Source organism: Malassezia globosa (genome assembly GCF_000181695.2).
Source record: "Malassezia globosa CBS 7966 chromosome Unknown mgl_sf_6.1, whole genome shotgun sequence".
Lineage (NCBI taxonomy): Eukaryota > Fungi > Basidiomycota > Malasseziomycetes > Malasseziales > Malasseziaceae > Malassezia > Malassezia globosa.
Genome location: NW_001849866.1, coordinates 312039 through 327988, shown reverse-complemented (window position 1 = coordinate 327988; position 15950 = coordinate 312039). Strand labels below are relative to the sequence as shown.

The following is a 15950-nucleotide window of genomic DNA, read 5'->3' as shown; positions in this document are numbered from 1 at the left end:
ACGATAGAAAAGTGGCAGCGCCGCCTTAGTTTGTAACTAACAAAGAGCGACCATGTCATCCTCCGGGAGACATAGAAGTCAGCACCACAAGATGGATGGTACGTACGAATGCTTGATAACCGTTGCAGTCAAAGTCGTCTATACCCTTGATACAAGTCCACACACTATGATATCTCGTGTGGCACGACGCGTACCCGTGCGTATCGCACGTAAACAAGGATCCAATTCACTTCTTGGTCGTGTCTCGTTAAAGACATGCCTGAATGCCATCTGCCTAGCCAGTCCGGAGCTTCTGCTCGACAAGAGCAACGACTATATTGTGTATGCAGTCGACCCAGAAGAGTCTGCTCCTCGGCCCGTATCGACCATGTCGAGTCCATCGAAATGTGACATGTCTCTGCAAGTGTTTGTCGGCAAAGGCTTCTTTAGCAATGGGATTGCAGAGCCTGGCGACGGTACGTCGTATGTGACGGGACAAGTGCGTCTGGAGTCTCGGAACAGCTCGGCATTTAGCTCTGATGAAGAAGACACTCCAGGTACACAAGTGTTGGAGGTTGTGCTGCGCATGAAAGAGGCATCGCAGCGTGGACGTGAGCAATACCAAAGTAGGATGCGCGGGATCGCATCATCATCGACATCGTTACACATGCCGACGCCGGCGTCGGCCCCTGTGTCTATATCGGAATCCTCGCTGACGCCCACAGTAGCGGCAGGCGTTCATGAGCCTGACCTACATGCCGTCGCCATCGATTCTGCACCGGAGTCCTCCGCCCCGACGCCCACGACGCAGGTCTTACAGGTATTGCACGCAATGCAGGCACACCAAGGCTCTCTTTCCCAAGAGCAAAAGTCGCATTTAATGGGGCTCTTGGGCATGGTTGCCGGTGCCGTGCAGAGTGGCGCATTGCCCGCACCGAAAGACACGACGCAGGCCATCTCTTCATCAGACACGCCGGGCGATCGACAAAGTTGGCATTCAACGCCGTCGCCAGGACCTGCTGCAGCGACGCCCTCATGTGCACGAAATGAAGTCAGAAATACGCGCACAAGCCGGCCAGGCTTAGGCGACATCCGGACTGAGCTACCGCGCATCTGCTACAACTGTGGAACAACGCAGGCGACGACATGGCGGATCCTCACGCTGCCATCAGGCATTACCATTAATTATCCTGCTAGTGAAAGGCCTCCGTCGGACGTTGTGCCACTTACCTGGACATCAAAGCATCCGAACAAAGGGCCGATCCAATCCAACTGTGAGGCTCGTTGGCAAGCTTGCAATCCGTGCGGGCTCTACTTTGCTAAGTACGGCGTCGCAAGACCTGAGTATGTGCGTAATTTTGTCGCGCGCCCTGGCAAAGAAGACAAAAAGCGAGATGTGGCACATCCGTCTCCGCCTGTCCAAACAAAGCGCGCAGAGCGTGCAGAACGCGCTGAGCGATCGAAGCGTGCCAAGGGAATGCCTATGATGCCTTCGTCGCGCACGGGCTTTACGCGCACACTAAGTGCTGTTGCCAACCGTGAGGCTGAGCGGCTCCAAAAACAGCGTCGACACGACGAAAATATGCCTCCATGGTCGATACCCCTCGAATCGACGTTGAAAAGCCCAACACAGAGCAGGTCTTCCCGGACGGGAACAAGCGATACCACGGTCGAACGGCTTCCGGGAGGCATGGAGTCAAGTCCTTGCACGGTGTTGCAATCGCTCTTGTCTGAGACAGAGCCGTCGCGGACGTCTGTAGCGCCAGTATTGCCGCCGCCACAGTCGCCATGCAGGAATGCATCGACGCTCGATGATGCCCAGCTGCCTCCCATGACGAGCCCTGTGCGCCGAAGTCCACGAAAGCAGCCGCCTGGCACTATGGCGGATGTGAACCCGTATGCAACGATGCTTCGTTCAGCGTCGTCACCAGTTTCAAAGAAAGTGGGCAGCAGTGCACAGATTGCTGCTCCGCGAGAGGCGCTCACGTCACCCTCGGATCGTGCAGCTCACATGCTACCACCGGTGAATCCTTTCATGGGCCTCGCTATGCTAGACGATGATATTGACACATTCGGAGGGCCTCCGAGCCCCAGTGCAGGTCGCACCTCGCGTGCCAAGCCTGCTCCGAAACGCGAAATACGCACGCCAAGCCGACTTCCTAGAGAAGACTCGTGGCCGTCACACTTGCATACTAGTCCAACGGCCTTGGGCCTAGCTGAGCCTCTTCCTCTTGCAGAGCAAAGCACGTTCAAGGATCTGTTTGCCGAACATACGCATGACCACTGGCTCGGTGCATGGAATGCGCCAACGTCGTTGACACCTGCGCCGTCGACAGGTGCACTAAAATTCGGCGCGCCTGAGCCTACGCCCGAGAACACATTTCCCGTCAGCGCATCTGCACATGCGGGGGGTAAGCCGACAACCGAATCGACGGCACTTGCATCACCAACAGCAGACGACCAAGCAACATCGCCCGCACCTGAATCTGTACCGTTATTGTCGGCAACGTCATCCTCATCGTCTCTTGTAAAACGACCGCCGCGACGACCGATGCCTGCTACTGTGGAAGATGCATCATCATCCCATTCAGGCTCGCCGCCTGCCACATCGCCAGATGTGGATGACTCGCTAGTGGATCTCATTGAAGACCCATACGGCTTGCTTTCTACATGTGGCATAGGCGTGCTGCAACCAGACCGGATCGCGGAGGAGAACGACCATACCCACAATGAGCGCCAGGGGACTACTGGCCTGGTCTTGGGCCATCCAGACATAAGCGGATGCAGTGTAGACGCATTCCAAGGAATTGAACTGTACAACGCACCAAGCTTTTCTCAGCAGCTGGATGCATTCACACAGAGTGGCCATCTTGGCATCGCCGCACACATGAATGCAGGTCAAGACATGAGCACGGCGCTAACGACAGCTGAACCGCAGGTGTTCACGTTTGGTCATCCATCATCATCTACACAACCGGCCTCTTCACACGCGTCTGCGTTTGCGGGACAGACTGAGACGACAAACCTCGAATCCTTGCTAGATGATCCCACTGTACAAGCCATGCTACATTCGTCCAACGCGGGACTGGCGCCTTCTCTTTCACATAGTGCCGCTGCAGCGACATCGGCGCCAACGACGCCAACAGCCATCACATCGTAGGAATGAAACTCAATGCATATCAAACACACACATGTTACATAACTACACAATCGGCATCAGGTACTTTTAAGGGTGCACGCCCATTACTGGCCTTAAGGTCTTGGACACGTTGGATAGCACGGGGATGTTGCTTGGCAGCTGCACGGGTGTACCAGCGAAGCGCCTCATCCAGGTTAACAGGTGTGCCGATCCCGACTTCAGAATAGTGGCCGACAGCGTATTCAGCATTCGCTATGCCTTTGTTCGCCGCACGTCGGGCCCAGGTATATGCTTCAGAATCGGACTGCATCAACACACCCTCTGCACCGGTTAAATACCATCCACTCAGGGCCAGTTCAGCTTGGCCTTCGCCCTTGTTGGCGGCCTTGTTGAACCAAGCCACACTGCTGCGCGGATCAACGGGACAGGCGAGTGTACCATTAGCATATGCATCGCCGAGCTTGCACTGACTGGGCGCATGGCCGAGCCGGGCGGCCTGGGTATAAAGATCGCGAGCAAGTGCTTCGTTGTACGGCACGAACCGATTCGATGGATCAGCATGGTGAGTCGCAAGTTCATACAAAGCATGTGGGTTGTCCTCATCTGCCTGACTCGCCGCACGTCGGAGCCATACAATAGCTTCACGAGGATTCGCAGGTTGGTCCAGCAGTCCATACAGCAGGACCATGCCCAGCTTATACATGCCGGCTGTGTCTCCCAGCGATGCTGCCTTTCGGTAAAAGAGAACGCCGCGTTGGAAATTCCGTTTCGGCCCGGCACCAACCTCGTTACAGACGGCCGTGCGGTACGTCGCGGCTGGGTGATTCTGCTTCGAAGCTTGAACGTAGAGTCGGTATGACTTTGCATGGTCAATAGGCATGCCCAGTGTGCCATTTCCATAGCAATTCGCAAGAAAGAATTGGGCATCTGCATATGGCGGCTTTCCAGGTCCGCTGCCGGACGTAGCGAGTTTTTTGATCAGACGAAGTCCCTCAGCCACCAGAGCATCCCGCTGTTTACGAGCTTGCTTCGACTGAGAGTCTGCCTCACATATGCGCTTTCCAGCATCAATTAAATACGTGGCAAACTCCATCTGAGGTTCTGGATCCGTTACATTTTGCACCCGCCTGCGGTAGTCATCTAGAAACTCTTTCGTGTAAGGGAGCGAGGGCTGTACAAGTGAGTCGCGGCTAAGCCGCCAATCTGTGCGAGGAGAACTTATACCAGACAATGGTGGTGAGCGCAAGCGTGGTGTTGTCACATCCATAGGCATGAATGTGGCGGGTATCGCGGGTGTTCTTTCAAGCGACGGCGTATACGAGACAAATGATGGCGACGATATCATGCCTTGAGGCATGTTGGGTGGTACATATGCACCCACGTCGTCTCCTACAGGGAAGCCCTGCATTAGCGAAGAAAGGAACAAGCGCTATCGCTCGCTCGGTGGCACCAAGTGTGCAGCACAGTCTCGCTTAGACAGAAGTGTCCTAGCGCCCACTTGACCGTTAGCCTACGTCTTGCTCTGTGCGGAGGAAGTGTATCGGTTGGCCTGCTTTGCCCCTGCAGATAGGCCACGAGGCCGCCCTTTTGTTGACAACACCACGTGGCCAATTCGCCCGGTCCAGTCTACACCTACCTTTTGTCGCGCCTCATTCGCGCACATTGCGTGACGGCGGACCGTGCGGAGGTAAACGTCTCATACACAGAAACCGAGATATTGTTCAGCCGCCCCAAAAAACGTATGGCATACGGAGGAAATGGTACTTCGTACTGGCGAAGGCTGTATGAGAGAATGCTACTGAGTACGTTGGTTCTAAATTAGGTGCATGCTATGGAGATAATGAACATGAGTGAAATAAGCAGACATGATCTTCCTTTACTGTACAAGGGTTAGTGGCTATGCACCGACAGGGGAAGGCGGCGCAGAAAGCAGGACGCCAATCATACCTTGTTCATCATCATCTGGATTGCGTCAGCACATAGACAAAATACGTACCCGAACAAATTCGTCATAGTTGATTTGGCCATCACCGTCGGTGTCAGCCTCGCCGATCATCTCCTCAACCTCCTGATCCGACAATTTTTCACCTTGCACATGTCAGCAATGAACGAAAAAACTAGATCTTCGTCAAGGCGAACGAGCACCTACCCAGATTCGTCATGCTGGTCAAGTGTTAGTCTTGCACACAGTGAACCTTGAAATCGATCACATTGCTGTGTCCCCATACGTACACATGACGCAGCTCTGCTGCACTGATGAAGCCATTACCATCCTTGTCAAATACGCGAAAAGCCTCCTTGATTTCCTCTTCACTATCTGTGTCCTTCATCTTGCGAGCCATCATCGTGAGAAACTCAGGAAAGTCAATGGTGCCGTCGCCATCAGCATCAATTTCATTCACCATGTCTTGCAATTCTGCCTCAGTTGGGTTTTGACCCAGTGAACGCATCACAGTGCCTAGTTCTTTCGTTGTGATGCTTCCATCCCCGTCTATACACCGTAAGCATGCCATCCTATGCCGTGATGCATGATTCCGCGCGACGTACCTTTGTCAAACAAGGAGAAGGCCTCCTTAAATTCTGCAGACCTGTTAGCACATGTCTCCGAACAACATGAGCGTGCATTCGAAGGTGTGTAGGTATGTGTATATACAGGCACATACGCACATCCATATGCACATACACGCATCATTCGAGCTGTTGGGCCTTGTGCCCTACATACCAGCAATCTGCTCTATTCCCCAGTTAGTACGATGAATTTGACGCGTGCATACAACGTACCCTCAGACTGCACAGCCAAACACAAAACAAAGCAATACGTTAGCACGTTGGTCTTGGGAAGGTATACATTTGACTTTTAGCACGCACCAAATGTTCCGCCATGACAGATACGCTCGTGATAGTGAGACGCAGTTGGTTTCGGGAGTCTGTCTGCCACAGGGCAGGCAGACTTGCATCACGCGCAGAGTGGGGATTCTGAAATATAAATAGGCCCACCACAGCCATACACGCGCGATGAATCACGTGGAGTGGCCGATGTGTCATCGAAGATGAAAATTGCGTTACGATTTCTTGCCCCACACTTGAAAGCGTTGGGTAGGGGGGCATTTTGGGGTTCACAAAGTTATCGACTATGAGCGAAGGGTGGCGTTTCCACATGAGCACGGCGTTAACTGCGGAATACGTGGAAGCTGCATGACACCGGCTCCAACAGGGCACCACCTAGGATCATTAGGTTGAGGACAAAGTCGCTGCGACTCGTGCGTAGGATGCAGATAAAATCGAGTTTCCGACAAACGCTGGACTGTTTGCATAAGTCGGTGCCGTGAGATCTCGTGATCCATCATACATAGAATATCATCTAACTGTAGAGAATGTGTTAGTACATCAGGGAAACATGCAAATAAGAAACCAGGTCAGGGATGAGAAGGCAGATGGTACATACATGGGCAACGAGAATATCCCATACGTCCAAGAGAATAGGCGCCGAATGGGTATAGTCATAGATTCGATTTCTTAAAATCCGCTCAATTAGCGGAGAAAATGCAGCCGGCGTGCGTCCAAGACGCTGCATATCGTGTAACATGGAGCGCCTCCGGTACCACTCTTGCTGCAGAAGCGATAGAGAGCCTTCTAATTCGGCACCATGTGAATCATCAGGTGCATTAAGACAGCCATGGAGCCACATAAGCCACAAATCCACGCGCAACCGGTCTACAAGGCACAGACGCATCAGGTTCATGACCATGGCAAAGTTGTGTTCGACAACGGCTTGTCGCACAATAGATGGACGCACATTGCAGCAGCCGCGACTTGAAAGAAGAAGACATTCACTCGGCGTAAATGGCGACGAAGGGCGGTGTGGATAAAACTCATCCACATCCACTGTCGGCTTCGTCGGCAGTGATAAGGTCGTGGACATTGACAGGCACTGTTCGCATTGGAGCATTTTTTCCTTCATGAGCTGCTGGTCTGTGCGGTCATTTCGTTGAGCAGATGAAACGTATGTTTTTTGGTACGTGCGTTCCTGCTGCCGGAGTCGACGCGTAAGATCTTTCAGATCAGGTCTTGCAAGCCAGCGCTGAATCCAGCCCAATGCAAAGAATGGATTCTGGAGGTACGTCTCTTCCTCTAGAATGAAACGAAAATGCCGACTCCATTTCTCGAGTTCAGATGCCATAAGCGGTTGCGTTGGTGGCAATGCCTCGGCTAAATGCGATGACGGGATCATGAAAAATGGTAGCAAATGGTGCAGACGCTCGATGGCAACGAGCAAATGTTGCTTTTCGGTGAGGTTTTGTTCGTCATTGTCAACATCGTCTTCAATGGCACTTTCAAAGCCGAGCAGTACTTGGTCATTCGTGCTCGCATTGTCAGATGTGGCACACGTCTCAGACACAAGCACCAAGGAACCATCGGCTGTTGGAATCCCGAGTCCCTTCGACAAGTGGGCGTTGCCGATGCGACGACGCATACGAACCCAGCGCCTTCGACGCACAAACGTCCAGATGCCGGGCTTGCTCGTCCACTTTTCAGAACGCGAACGTACAGAGCGCATGAATGCCTCCATTCCTTCGTCGGGACGCGACGCCTCCTTGGATTCGCGTCGAGCCATCAGATTTGCATCGATCGACTGTGCAAACTTGTGAAGTGTCTGCCACCAGTGGCGAGGCCCTGACTTGGCCGCACTTTGAATGGGCTTGCGCCAAAAACGCAGTCCCGTGAAACTGCCGCTGTACTGCCAACCATCCTCGTCGGTGTTGCCAGTCATGTCTACGAGCCAAGTGGGATGAACCCACTCCCATGTCGAGTCAGGCAACTGCATGGTCGAGGTGTCGAGTGCTGTATTGCAGCCGTCGGCATCGGTCCATGGCGACGGATCCCACACGAAAAGGACATTTGAGCTGAATCGCTTCGATACACCAAAAAGCACAATGCCGCGCTGATTTTCATGCAGCATATCATACACGAGTTCAGGTGTGTCGGATTGGACAGGTGAAACAAACACGTGCGAGCTACGATGCACAGGCCGTGGTTGCGGCTGTTCATCGTCGTCGATTTCTTCTTCAACTGATGCTTGGTTCCATGCTCGTCGCTCGCGTCGGCGCCACATATGTGGCCGGTTGGAGCCAGCAGATGAGGCGGGAGGCGTCACGACGGATTCGCGTTCAGGTGCTACATTCTCGTCCGACCAACTGCCTCCGGTCGAGCGCTGAGGTGTGCGGAGCGCTGGGCGCAGCCTAGTGCCAACACCACCCTCCATAAAAGGCGACGGCGTTCGATTCGGCGTCGTCGCACGGGAACTACCGACCTCATCAGGCGTGTGACGCACCCGGCTAGACCGAACGACTTGGGCGGAAGTCGAGTCGGGGCGTGAGGCATTTTCATCGCGAAGTTCAGCCGGTAATTTGCGCATTTTTCGCCTGCTCGCATGCAGTTCTTTATTCGTCAGCACGTTGCAGTGAGAAAGACTCAGCGTTTGTATTGACTCATTTGCGTCGTTGTCCATGGGATCGGACGTGTCCGATGTATCATCGCCTTGACTTGATGTGCTCGAGTCTTGGCCCGACCAACGGCGATCCAGTAATGCTGAGGGAACGCGGGGCTGGGGCTGTACAATAAGAGGCGCTTTCCCTGCAGCAGAGCTAATAGGTACTGCTCGCCGAGATAGAGACGAGACTTGTTTTGCATGAATGGCGCCTGGATCCTCCGTGCTCAGAGAAGATCTTCTGCCCGCATGCTGTGACCTTGTCTCGTCAGGACCAAGAGACGCCTGGTCTTCAGACATGGGCGGACGTGCAAACGAGACGGCTTGGCCGCGAGGAAAGGAGTCAGGCGAAGGATTTCGCGTCGTAGGAATCGACAACGATCGACGGTGTGAGGTCGTGCGCGACGCTGTCGGTGTCAGTGAGGCAGATTCACGATGCAACACCCCAATCGTGTCAAGGGGATGGTCCGAGCAAGCACTCTCCGCACGAGCTTCACGTGTAGGAACGATGCTCGGCGGCTCATCATTGCTGGAAGAGCGCAGACGTAGCGATGGAAGCGAAGAGACAGACTTGAGTGTGTTAATGCCCATCCAGCGGCGCCAGTTGTGTGGTTTAAAAACGTCTGTCTCGTATCGCAGCAGCTTTGCCTGAACCCCTTCTAGAGGTCCACAAGGTTGAGGCAAGCTAGGAAGGGGGGAGGATGAACGGTTCTGTGGCACGCCTGACGATCCCGTGCGTGCATGTGTGCGATTCGAGCGACGCTCACGAGAAAATGATGGCTCAGGTGCAGGGGTCCAACGTTCCAAGTCTTGGACGTATGGCGACGTCACATCAGCTACCGAGGGCGACAGAAGCAAGTCCTGGCCCTGTGGTGGTTCAGCAGAAGCTGTACCTTGTGATTCGGCAGGTGTAATGACGAATAATGGCAGCGACGAGTCATGGCGCACCGACCGTGAACGCAAGCGGCCTGAGGCCATGACACTCGGGTCGTTCGACTAAGATGGAGTGAGTGGGTCCAAGTTCACCTGTAGAACGTGAAAAGGCCCCAGATCAGCGCAATCCAATGGTGAAACAGACCCTAACTTGCATACACACGCACACAAGTGGGTCACAGTCCGGCCGGCCGGAGCAGGCAACGAGATGCCCTCGGGTTGGGGAAGGGTTTAAAAATAAATAATCTCTATACAACACGAGCGAATCTGGTCTACGTGTGGGTATATGCGATAGGTGTCAATCTCAATAAAGACTCGCAGACAAAAATTTAGTGTGGGCCAATCAGCCAGTCATCAGGCGCGGCTCGCTACCTGCCCGACTTTATCTACTCACGCACAACCTAGTCCGTCAGCGACAGGGACAGATGACAAATCATCCATCAACAGATATTCTCTCGAGAAGTATTAGCCTAGGTGAGAGGACCTATTGACTTGGATGAGGGGAAAAAATGGATGCAACAACTAGAGCCACGTTCCACACTCACTGACTTGATTTTCCTCGACAAGCCCATTTGTGCAATACCAAACTTTTCCGTCGGGCAAACGAACAGTGCCAACACGCCGACGGATTCTGCTAAAATAGAAACACTTGGTGTCGCAGTGACCAACAATATGCTACTATTAAAGCACCTGACGAGCTATGACATTCGTAGAACCAGCCACGGGTCTCACTAGCCGAACCACGAGGCTATGCCCCAATTTTGTATGTTCTGCTGGATCATTTGCAGTGCACTCGAATAATCAACGTGCTGCAACTGCTCGAAGACATGTGGCACTGAAGCCGGCAGATTAATGGAACCTGTGTACACAGCCATAGCGCCAATCCCCATCGCACCGGCGGCCGTCAGCATACCAGCGGCTCTTGCAAGAGGACGACGACGGCGCAACACCTGGCTAGAGGCTTGAGGAGCCACTGTGACAGATTGTGGGTCTTCTGGCTCGTCGTCTTCAGCGAGCCGCTTTGTAGGCCGTGAATGCGTTTCATCTTGCTCCACAGATTCCCTTTGAATCTTCGCTGCGAAGTCCTGAGCCTCGCGGATCTGTGCATCGATCTGCGCAGCCGTCAGAGGGACGGAGGGCGCTGGGACATCAGTAGAGGCTGCAGCGGGAGCCGTGCGTCCGGACCGACGAGCTGCTTGTGATCTCGCAAGAACCGCCTCAGCATTTGTTGCCACGTCAGATTGACTGTCGTTAGACGATAACGCACTTGATGCCTGCAGCTCCTCTCCCACACGAGCACGCTTTTTCTGACGAGTGGGGACAACAAGGTCTGCCTGTTGAGGTGGTGTTTCGCCATGCTCGGTAACATCCGAAACCGCTGATCGATTTGTGTCGTCTTTCTCAGCGACCTGAAGCGGCTCACGCATAGGCGAGTCCGCTGCACCAAGTGCAGCCTCGTTGGAGAGGGTGTTCGACGAGACAACGTCTAATGAGGATGTGAGTGCGGGGGGGGACGTGTCGTCGGAAGGCGTCGGAGCCCCGGTCGTCTCTACAACAGCTGAGCCCGACGCCGCCGCAGCTGTGGCCAGAGTCTCTGCATCAGGGTTAAGCACAGGAGCGTCTTCATCTGGGAGCAGAATGGCCGTGGCCTCAATGAGAGGCTGCGCATATTCGACCAGACCATAGTCACTCGCAATTGACATCGCATGTTCACAAGGGATCCAGACACCTTGAAGACGCACGCCGGTTGATCCTGGTGGTAGTGTTCCGGCAGCCTTCGCTGTTGTATCTGATGTCAGCTTCCGCGACGACCGCGAACGAGGGGGAGGAATGACTCCGCCATTCGCAACGTCTGTATCGAAGCGCGATTCCAAATACGTCATCTCAGCACTTTCCTCTTCAGCGTCGGCATAGGGAAATGCGAGACGAAACATAGACGATCCCGCAATCGCATTTGTGTCGAAACGTTTGAGAAGGAAACCATGTTCGGCACCATTCACAGTCGGCAACTTGATACGTCCAATGATGATTTCTCTAGCACACACGTTAGTTTCGCATACGTACTTGTCTTCACGACGAATGACCTGCAGTTTGACCTGACGTGACTTGACCTCGTGCAAGCGCGGATTAGTCCGCTTCGGAAGTTCATGCACACGCTCGGCAGGTTCAGTCCGCTGGGAAGAAGGAGTCGCTTTGGATGCACGCGCCTTTTGAGGCGTCTTGCTAGGTGACGACGACAACGAAGAGGATGGGATCGTTGTAGACACAGTAGACTTGGCTGTAGATGTAGAAGGCGCGCCTTCTGACTTAGATGACGTCGCGGCACTAGATGCGTCAGACGCTGACCCGGTCGCCTTCGTTGTCGCACGGCGCGCCCGAGTTGTCCGGCGAGGCGGTGTGCTTACCAGCGATTCAGCCGCCGGCAGCTCATGTGCACCTGCCGAGCCAGCCATACTTGTACTGGGGCTCTCACCACGGCCCTTGCGTGGCGTGTTGCGGCGTGGAGGCATATGTGATGAGGCGCAGATAGGGAAGCAGCAGCAATCAGGGCGATCCACTTGTCTGCGGTGTTGATAGATTGTCCTCCATAATGGCAGGGGTGCGTTCCTTGGTACCGCAACACGCGTGAAGCAAACTGTGCACGTGATAATCCATAAACACGTGGTCTATGCAGCGTCGCGTCATGCTCTGATCGCCGTGCAACGCGCGATCCCGGGCGCTTTCCCAATGCGCCGCATTCGATGCGGGGATGTCGGTGGAGGAGGGCACATGCATAAATCATAATTGCGGTCGACGCCACCCGACGCACCCGAGACCGAGCTTGGCGTGCTCGTGCAGGGTGAAGTACGTGCAAGTTGAGCGGCTCCGACGATCCATCCTACATATTGCCAGTTGTGTGCGAGGTCCTTGCGTTGGAAGAACTAAAGACATTCCTATTACCAGCATCGTATCTCTGCTGTTGATTTATTGCCCACGCAAGACAGTGCAGTGCAATGAAATACCTAGAGTACCCTGAGCTCGAGGTGCTATCACGCGCACTGACATTTGAAATGTCAGAATGCAGGGTATTTACGCGAATCGAGGCCTATTCCTGCAAGGCTGTGAACAAGGAAAAACGCCTGTTCAAGTCCCTTGAATCATCATATTTGTTGTCTGCATCGACGTCTCCGCCTGCGTATTTGGATGAGGCTCTCGCGTCGCCCTTTGGACGGCTTGATCAGCCGTCCGCACGCAAGACCCTCTTTCTTCTAATAGCGACGCTGAATGGCGCATTTCCTGACCATGATTTCAGTGAAGTCAATCCTGCAGACTTTGTGCGCGAATCCAGTCCCACGGTTGTGCTGAACAGCCTGACATCAACGCTCCTAAGCCTGCGCAACGGTGGAGGCTCGCCATCATCGCTTGGCGGATCTTTGGACGAGTCGCCGTTGCTCAGCTCCTTGGCTCGTTCGCCACTTGCTTCTGATCCGAGGCCAACATCAGGCGGCGGTCTGGGCACGAGTGCGTCCAGCACGTCACCTTCAGCACGTCCCACATTTGCATCGCTGCCCTCGGTGATTGACGAGATCATCCACACAGCAGACTGCGAAGTGTACACATTCCACCCAGACATGGACTCGGATCCACATGCTAGTGCAGAGCCTGATGAAGAAGGTGGTGGCGACATGTACGAAATGGATCCTTACGACGAAGGCTATTCGGCTGATCAGGACCAGGCTCTCGGCAGTCATGGTGCGAGATTTGCAGAAGGTGTCGGTCGCGACGGGGGCCTCAGTGGTGGGGATCATCGTGATAGAGTGTTTTCCTTGAATGTGCGGGACAGTTTCGGTGGCACAGAAAGAACAGCCTTGTCAATGGCGCATGAATCGCGCATGGACCTGGACACACACTTGGCAGCCGATACACCCATGTTTGACGAAGACATGGACACAGGCACAGTGGCGTCTTCGTCATCACTCACGACACCTACGACGTTTTTCAGTGGTGCTAGTGGGCTAGAATCGCCCTCACTGACTGTAGACGAAGATGACTTGGCGGGCGCGGGCGCCGGCCTCTTGTGGTCGACATTTGCGTTTTTCTACAATAAGCGCATGAAGCGGATCTTGTTTGTGAGTGTATGGAGTCGAAAGAACTCGCCCCTGGGAACCACTCCTACCATGTGGAGCAGTCCCTCCTTGGCACCTGCTCGGATAACGACAGAGGACGTCCCAGCACTCGGCTCCAACACGCAGTCGCTGCACGACCGCTTGTCGGAAAGATCCAATGAGTCTCGCCCTGCTGTGTCAACACAATCCTCAACAGCACGGCCGTTTCGAGCACGCCGAGCAGCTCCGTACTCAGTTGTCGAACGGCGTACTCCACACCAATCACGCGGACGCTCGGCGTCGAGTAGTCCTGCGCCCAGTGCTCTGTCGCCATTCCCGCATGTACAAGTGCCACATGCTGGCACCAAGACGCTTGTGCCCAATGCTTCGGCCACAGGTGGCGCCGCTACACGTACTCCAAGGACTCGTTCGTCATCGACATACGCGTCTCTTGATGCCGCCATGTGCAGTGTGAGTGCGCCAGGACCTCGTGCGCTGGAGCCTCTTAGTGGACTTGCCTCGAGCAAGCAACAACATCGACGATCAGATGGAGCAGCGCACCCGCCGATGTGAACAACACGTATTATGGACCTGATTCAGCTGATCAGAGTCGATGAGCGATTGATGACATGCGTTGAGGGATGGAAATGCAAAGCGCAGGCACAAACCAGATCGTACTTCTCCCCCCCACCCCCCTCCCTTTTTGTTCGCGTTATCTTCACATGTGCTATTTTTTGTTCTGTCATTATGGCATTGTGAGAGGCACAAGCAAGGTCTCATTTCGTATTACTTTGGATAGATATATTGCAACTTAGATGGCATGTAATTGTACTGGATCAAGTCGACCAATAGACCCTGGGGCAGGATGAATCCAGCGTTGAAACATCGCAAGTAAAGAAGCGGGTTGGTCTAGTGGTGCAAAGTGACCAGCTTCTTCGACGACCACGTATGTCAGATTGCCATAATGACGGAATTGGCCCGCACGCTCGCGCCTGCCAGGGATAAACCAGTCTTCGAGTGGTGCCTGCTTGCGAAACCCTTGTTCCGAGCTCCAAACCAGTTCGTCGATCCAAGCAGCATTCCCAAGAAAGTTGCAGATAAAGTCGCGACGACCAGAATAAGATAGAACACGGATGCCAGAGGCAAGCACATGTTGCACAGCCCATGTGCTATCACGCGCGCCATCACCCGTCGACTGGAAGTCCGCAAAGACTCGATCGGACCAAGCAGCAAATCGACCATCATGATGATCGCCGATCGGAAACGGATCAATGCCAAGCATACGCCGCGTTTCGTTATGGTTCAGGTACGCCTCCATGTATGTTTCTTCCTCATAATCCACGGGATGCTTCCAATCGTAGAAAGACGCATTGGTCTGACGCCAAGGCTCAGAGAGCGCTCCTTTACAGAACGTAAGCGCCGTCTGGCAAGCTGTCTTGCTGTACGGCACATTGCCACGGTGCCGGTTGCATTTGGCCAGTAGGTCCATGCATACAGGCAGTTTGGCTTTCATTGTCTCACATGTGTGCTCGGGAAGGAATGGCACATGACCCGACTTGTCTGTACACGCGAAATCGTAGTATGCAGCATTTTGGTGACGAGGCGATGTCATACCATTGCCGATGAGAATCGAGCGAAGTGGCAGGGGCATGATGCCTTCTTCAGGATGCATCAGATAGTGCTCGTTGTCGTTAACGATCCGGCTTGCCATGAGCGGCAAGTATCTGCCAGCATACGACTCACCGGCCATATGGAAATCACGCAGGTGGATACGCCCATTTTCGTCTACTCGTTGAGTGAACGGGCCAATGGGCTGGGTCGCGAGTAAGTGCAGAAATGCACTCACATCACGGGCGCCGTCCGCGGACGTCAGTGTTCGTGAGGGCGGCACACCGGAGCGCGACGCATTTTTCCAGGACACATACGAGAACCCGACACCCATAGGCTGATCTAAAAAGATCATGGACGAATTCGATACCAGGCATAAGGATTCCATTTCGTGCGCGGGATGATACGGCCATCTTGATGCGTCTCTGGCTTAATAGCATTGCAAGGCCCCAGTTCCATTAGCAGACCAGTCATCGACGAGCACCCAGGCCCTCCGTTAAGCCAGAGCGTCAAGGGATCGCGCTCGCGGTCGTTTCGTGACTCGAACGCCCAGAAGTAAAAGTGCTCGATGACACCGTGCTTTCCCGCAACACTTGCATAATCATCAGTTCCGTCAGCATGGTTCGCACCAACCTCGTGAGCGTAAGCATGCCCACGCTCACGCTCTTGCTCGTAGAGCACATCCAAGTCGACATCCAGGTACCCCGACCAAGAGGCG

The 15950-nt window shown here is 54.2% G+C and overlaps 7 protein-coding genes across 7 annotated transcripts; 2 read left to right on the top strand and 5 right to left on the bottom strand.

The window, feature by feature from the left end:
- Nucleotides 1-166: 166 nt before the first annotated feature.
- MGL_2620 (uncharacterized protein) lies at nucleotides 167-3139 on the top strand (the record flags this gene model as incomplete). The annotated part of the gene is made up of 1 exon (XM_001730186.1): nucleotides 167-3139. One exon carries the CDS (start codon nucleotides 167-169, stop codon nucleotides 3137-3139), a length of 2973 nt encoding a protein of 990 aa, XP_001730238.1.
- Nucleotides 3140-3173: 34 nt separating this feature from the next.
- Nucleotides 3174-4526, bottom strand: MGL_2619 (uncharacterized protein; the record flags this gene model as incomplete). Its single annotated transcript, XM_001730185.1, has 1 exon — nucleotides 3174-4526. The coding sequence occupies one exon, from the start codon at nucleotides 4524-4526 to the stop codon at nucleotides 3174-3176; it is 1353 nt and encodes a 450-aa protein (XP_001730237.1).
- Nucleotides 4527-5292: 766 nt separating this feature from the next.
- MGL_2618 (uncharacterized protein) lies at nucleotides 5293-5631 on the bottom strand (the record flags this gene model as incomplete). The annotated part of the gene is made up of 1 exon (XM_001730184.1): nucleotides 5293-5631. The coding sequence occupies one exon, from the start codon at nucleotides 5629-5631 to the stop codon at nucleotides 5293-5295; it is 339 nt and encodes a 112-aa protein (XP_001730236.1).
- An 866-nt stretch (nucleotides 5632-6497) lies between these two features.
- Nucleotides 6498-9584, bottom strand: MGL_2617 (uncharacterized protein; the record flags this gene model as incomplete). The annotated part of the gene is made up of 1 exon (XM_001730183.1): nucleotides 6498-9584. One exon carries the CDS (start codon nucleotides 9582-9584, stop codon nucleotides 6498-6500), a length of 3087 nt encoding a protein of 1028 aa, XP_001730235.1.
- Nucleotides 9585-10270: 686 nt separating this feature from the next.
- Nucleotides 10271-11992, bottom strand: MGL_2616 (uncharacterized protein; the record flags this gene model as incomplete). The annotated part of the gene is made up of 2 exons (XM_001730182.1): nucleotides 10271-11573; nucleotides 11604-11992. 2 exons carry the CDS (start codon nucleotides 11990-11992, stop codon nucleotides 10271-10273), a joined length of 1692 nt encoding a protein of 563 aa, XP_001730234.1.
- A 540-nt stretch (nucleotides 11993-12532) lies between these two features.
- MGL_2615 (uncharacterized protein) lies at nucleotides 12533-14197 on the top strand (the record flags this gene model as incomplete). Its single annotated transcript, XM_001730181.1, has 1 exon — nucleotides 12533-14197. The coding sequence occupies one exon, from the start codon at nucleotides 12533-12535 to the stop codon at nucleotides 14195-14197; it is 1665 nt and encodes a 554-aa protein (XP_001730233.1).
- A 238-nt stretch (nucleotides 14198-14435) lies between these two features.
- On the bottom strand, nucleotides 14436-15587 carry MGL_2614 (uncharacterized protein; the record flags this gene model as incomplete). Its single annotated transcript, XM_001730180.1, has 1 exon — nucleotides 14436-15587. The coding sequence occupies one exon, from the start codon at nucleotides 15585-15587 to the stop codon at nucleotides 14436-14438; it is 1152 nt and encodes a 383-aa protein (XP_001730232.1).
- Nucleotides 15588-15950: the final 363 nt, after the last annotated feature.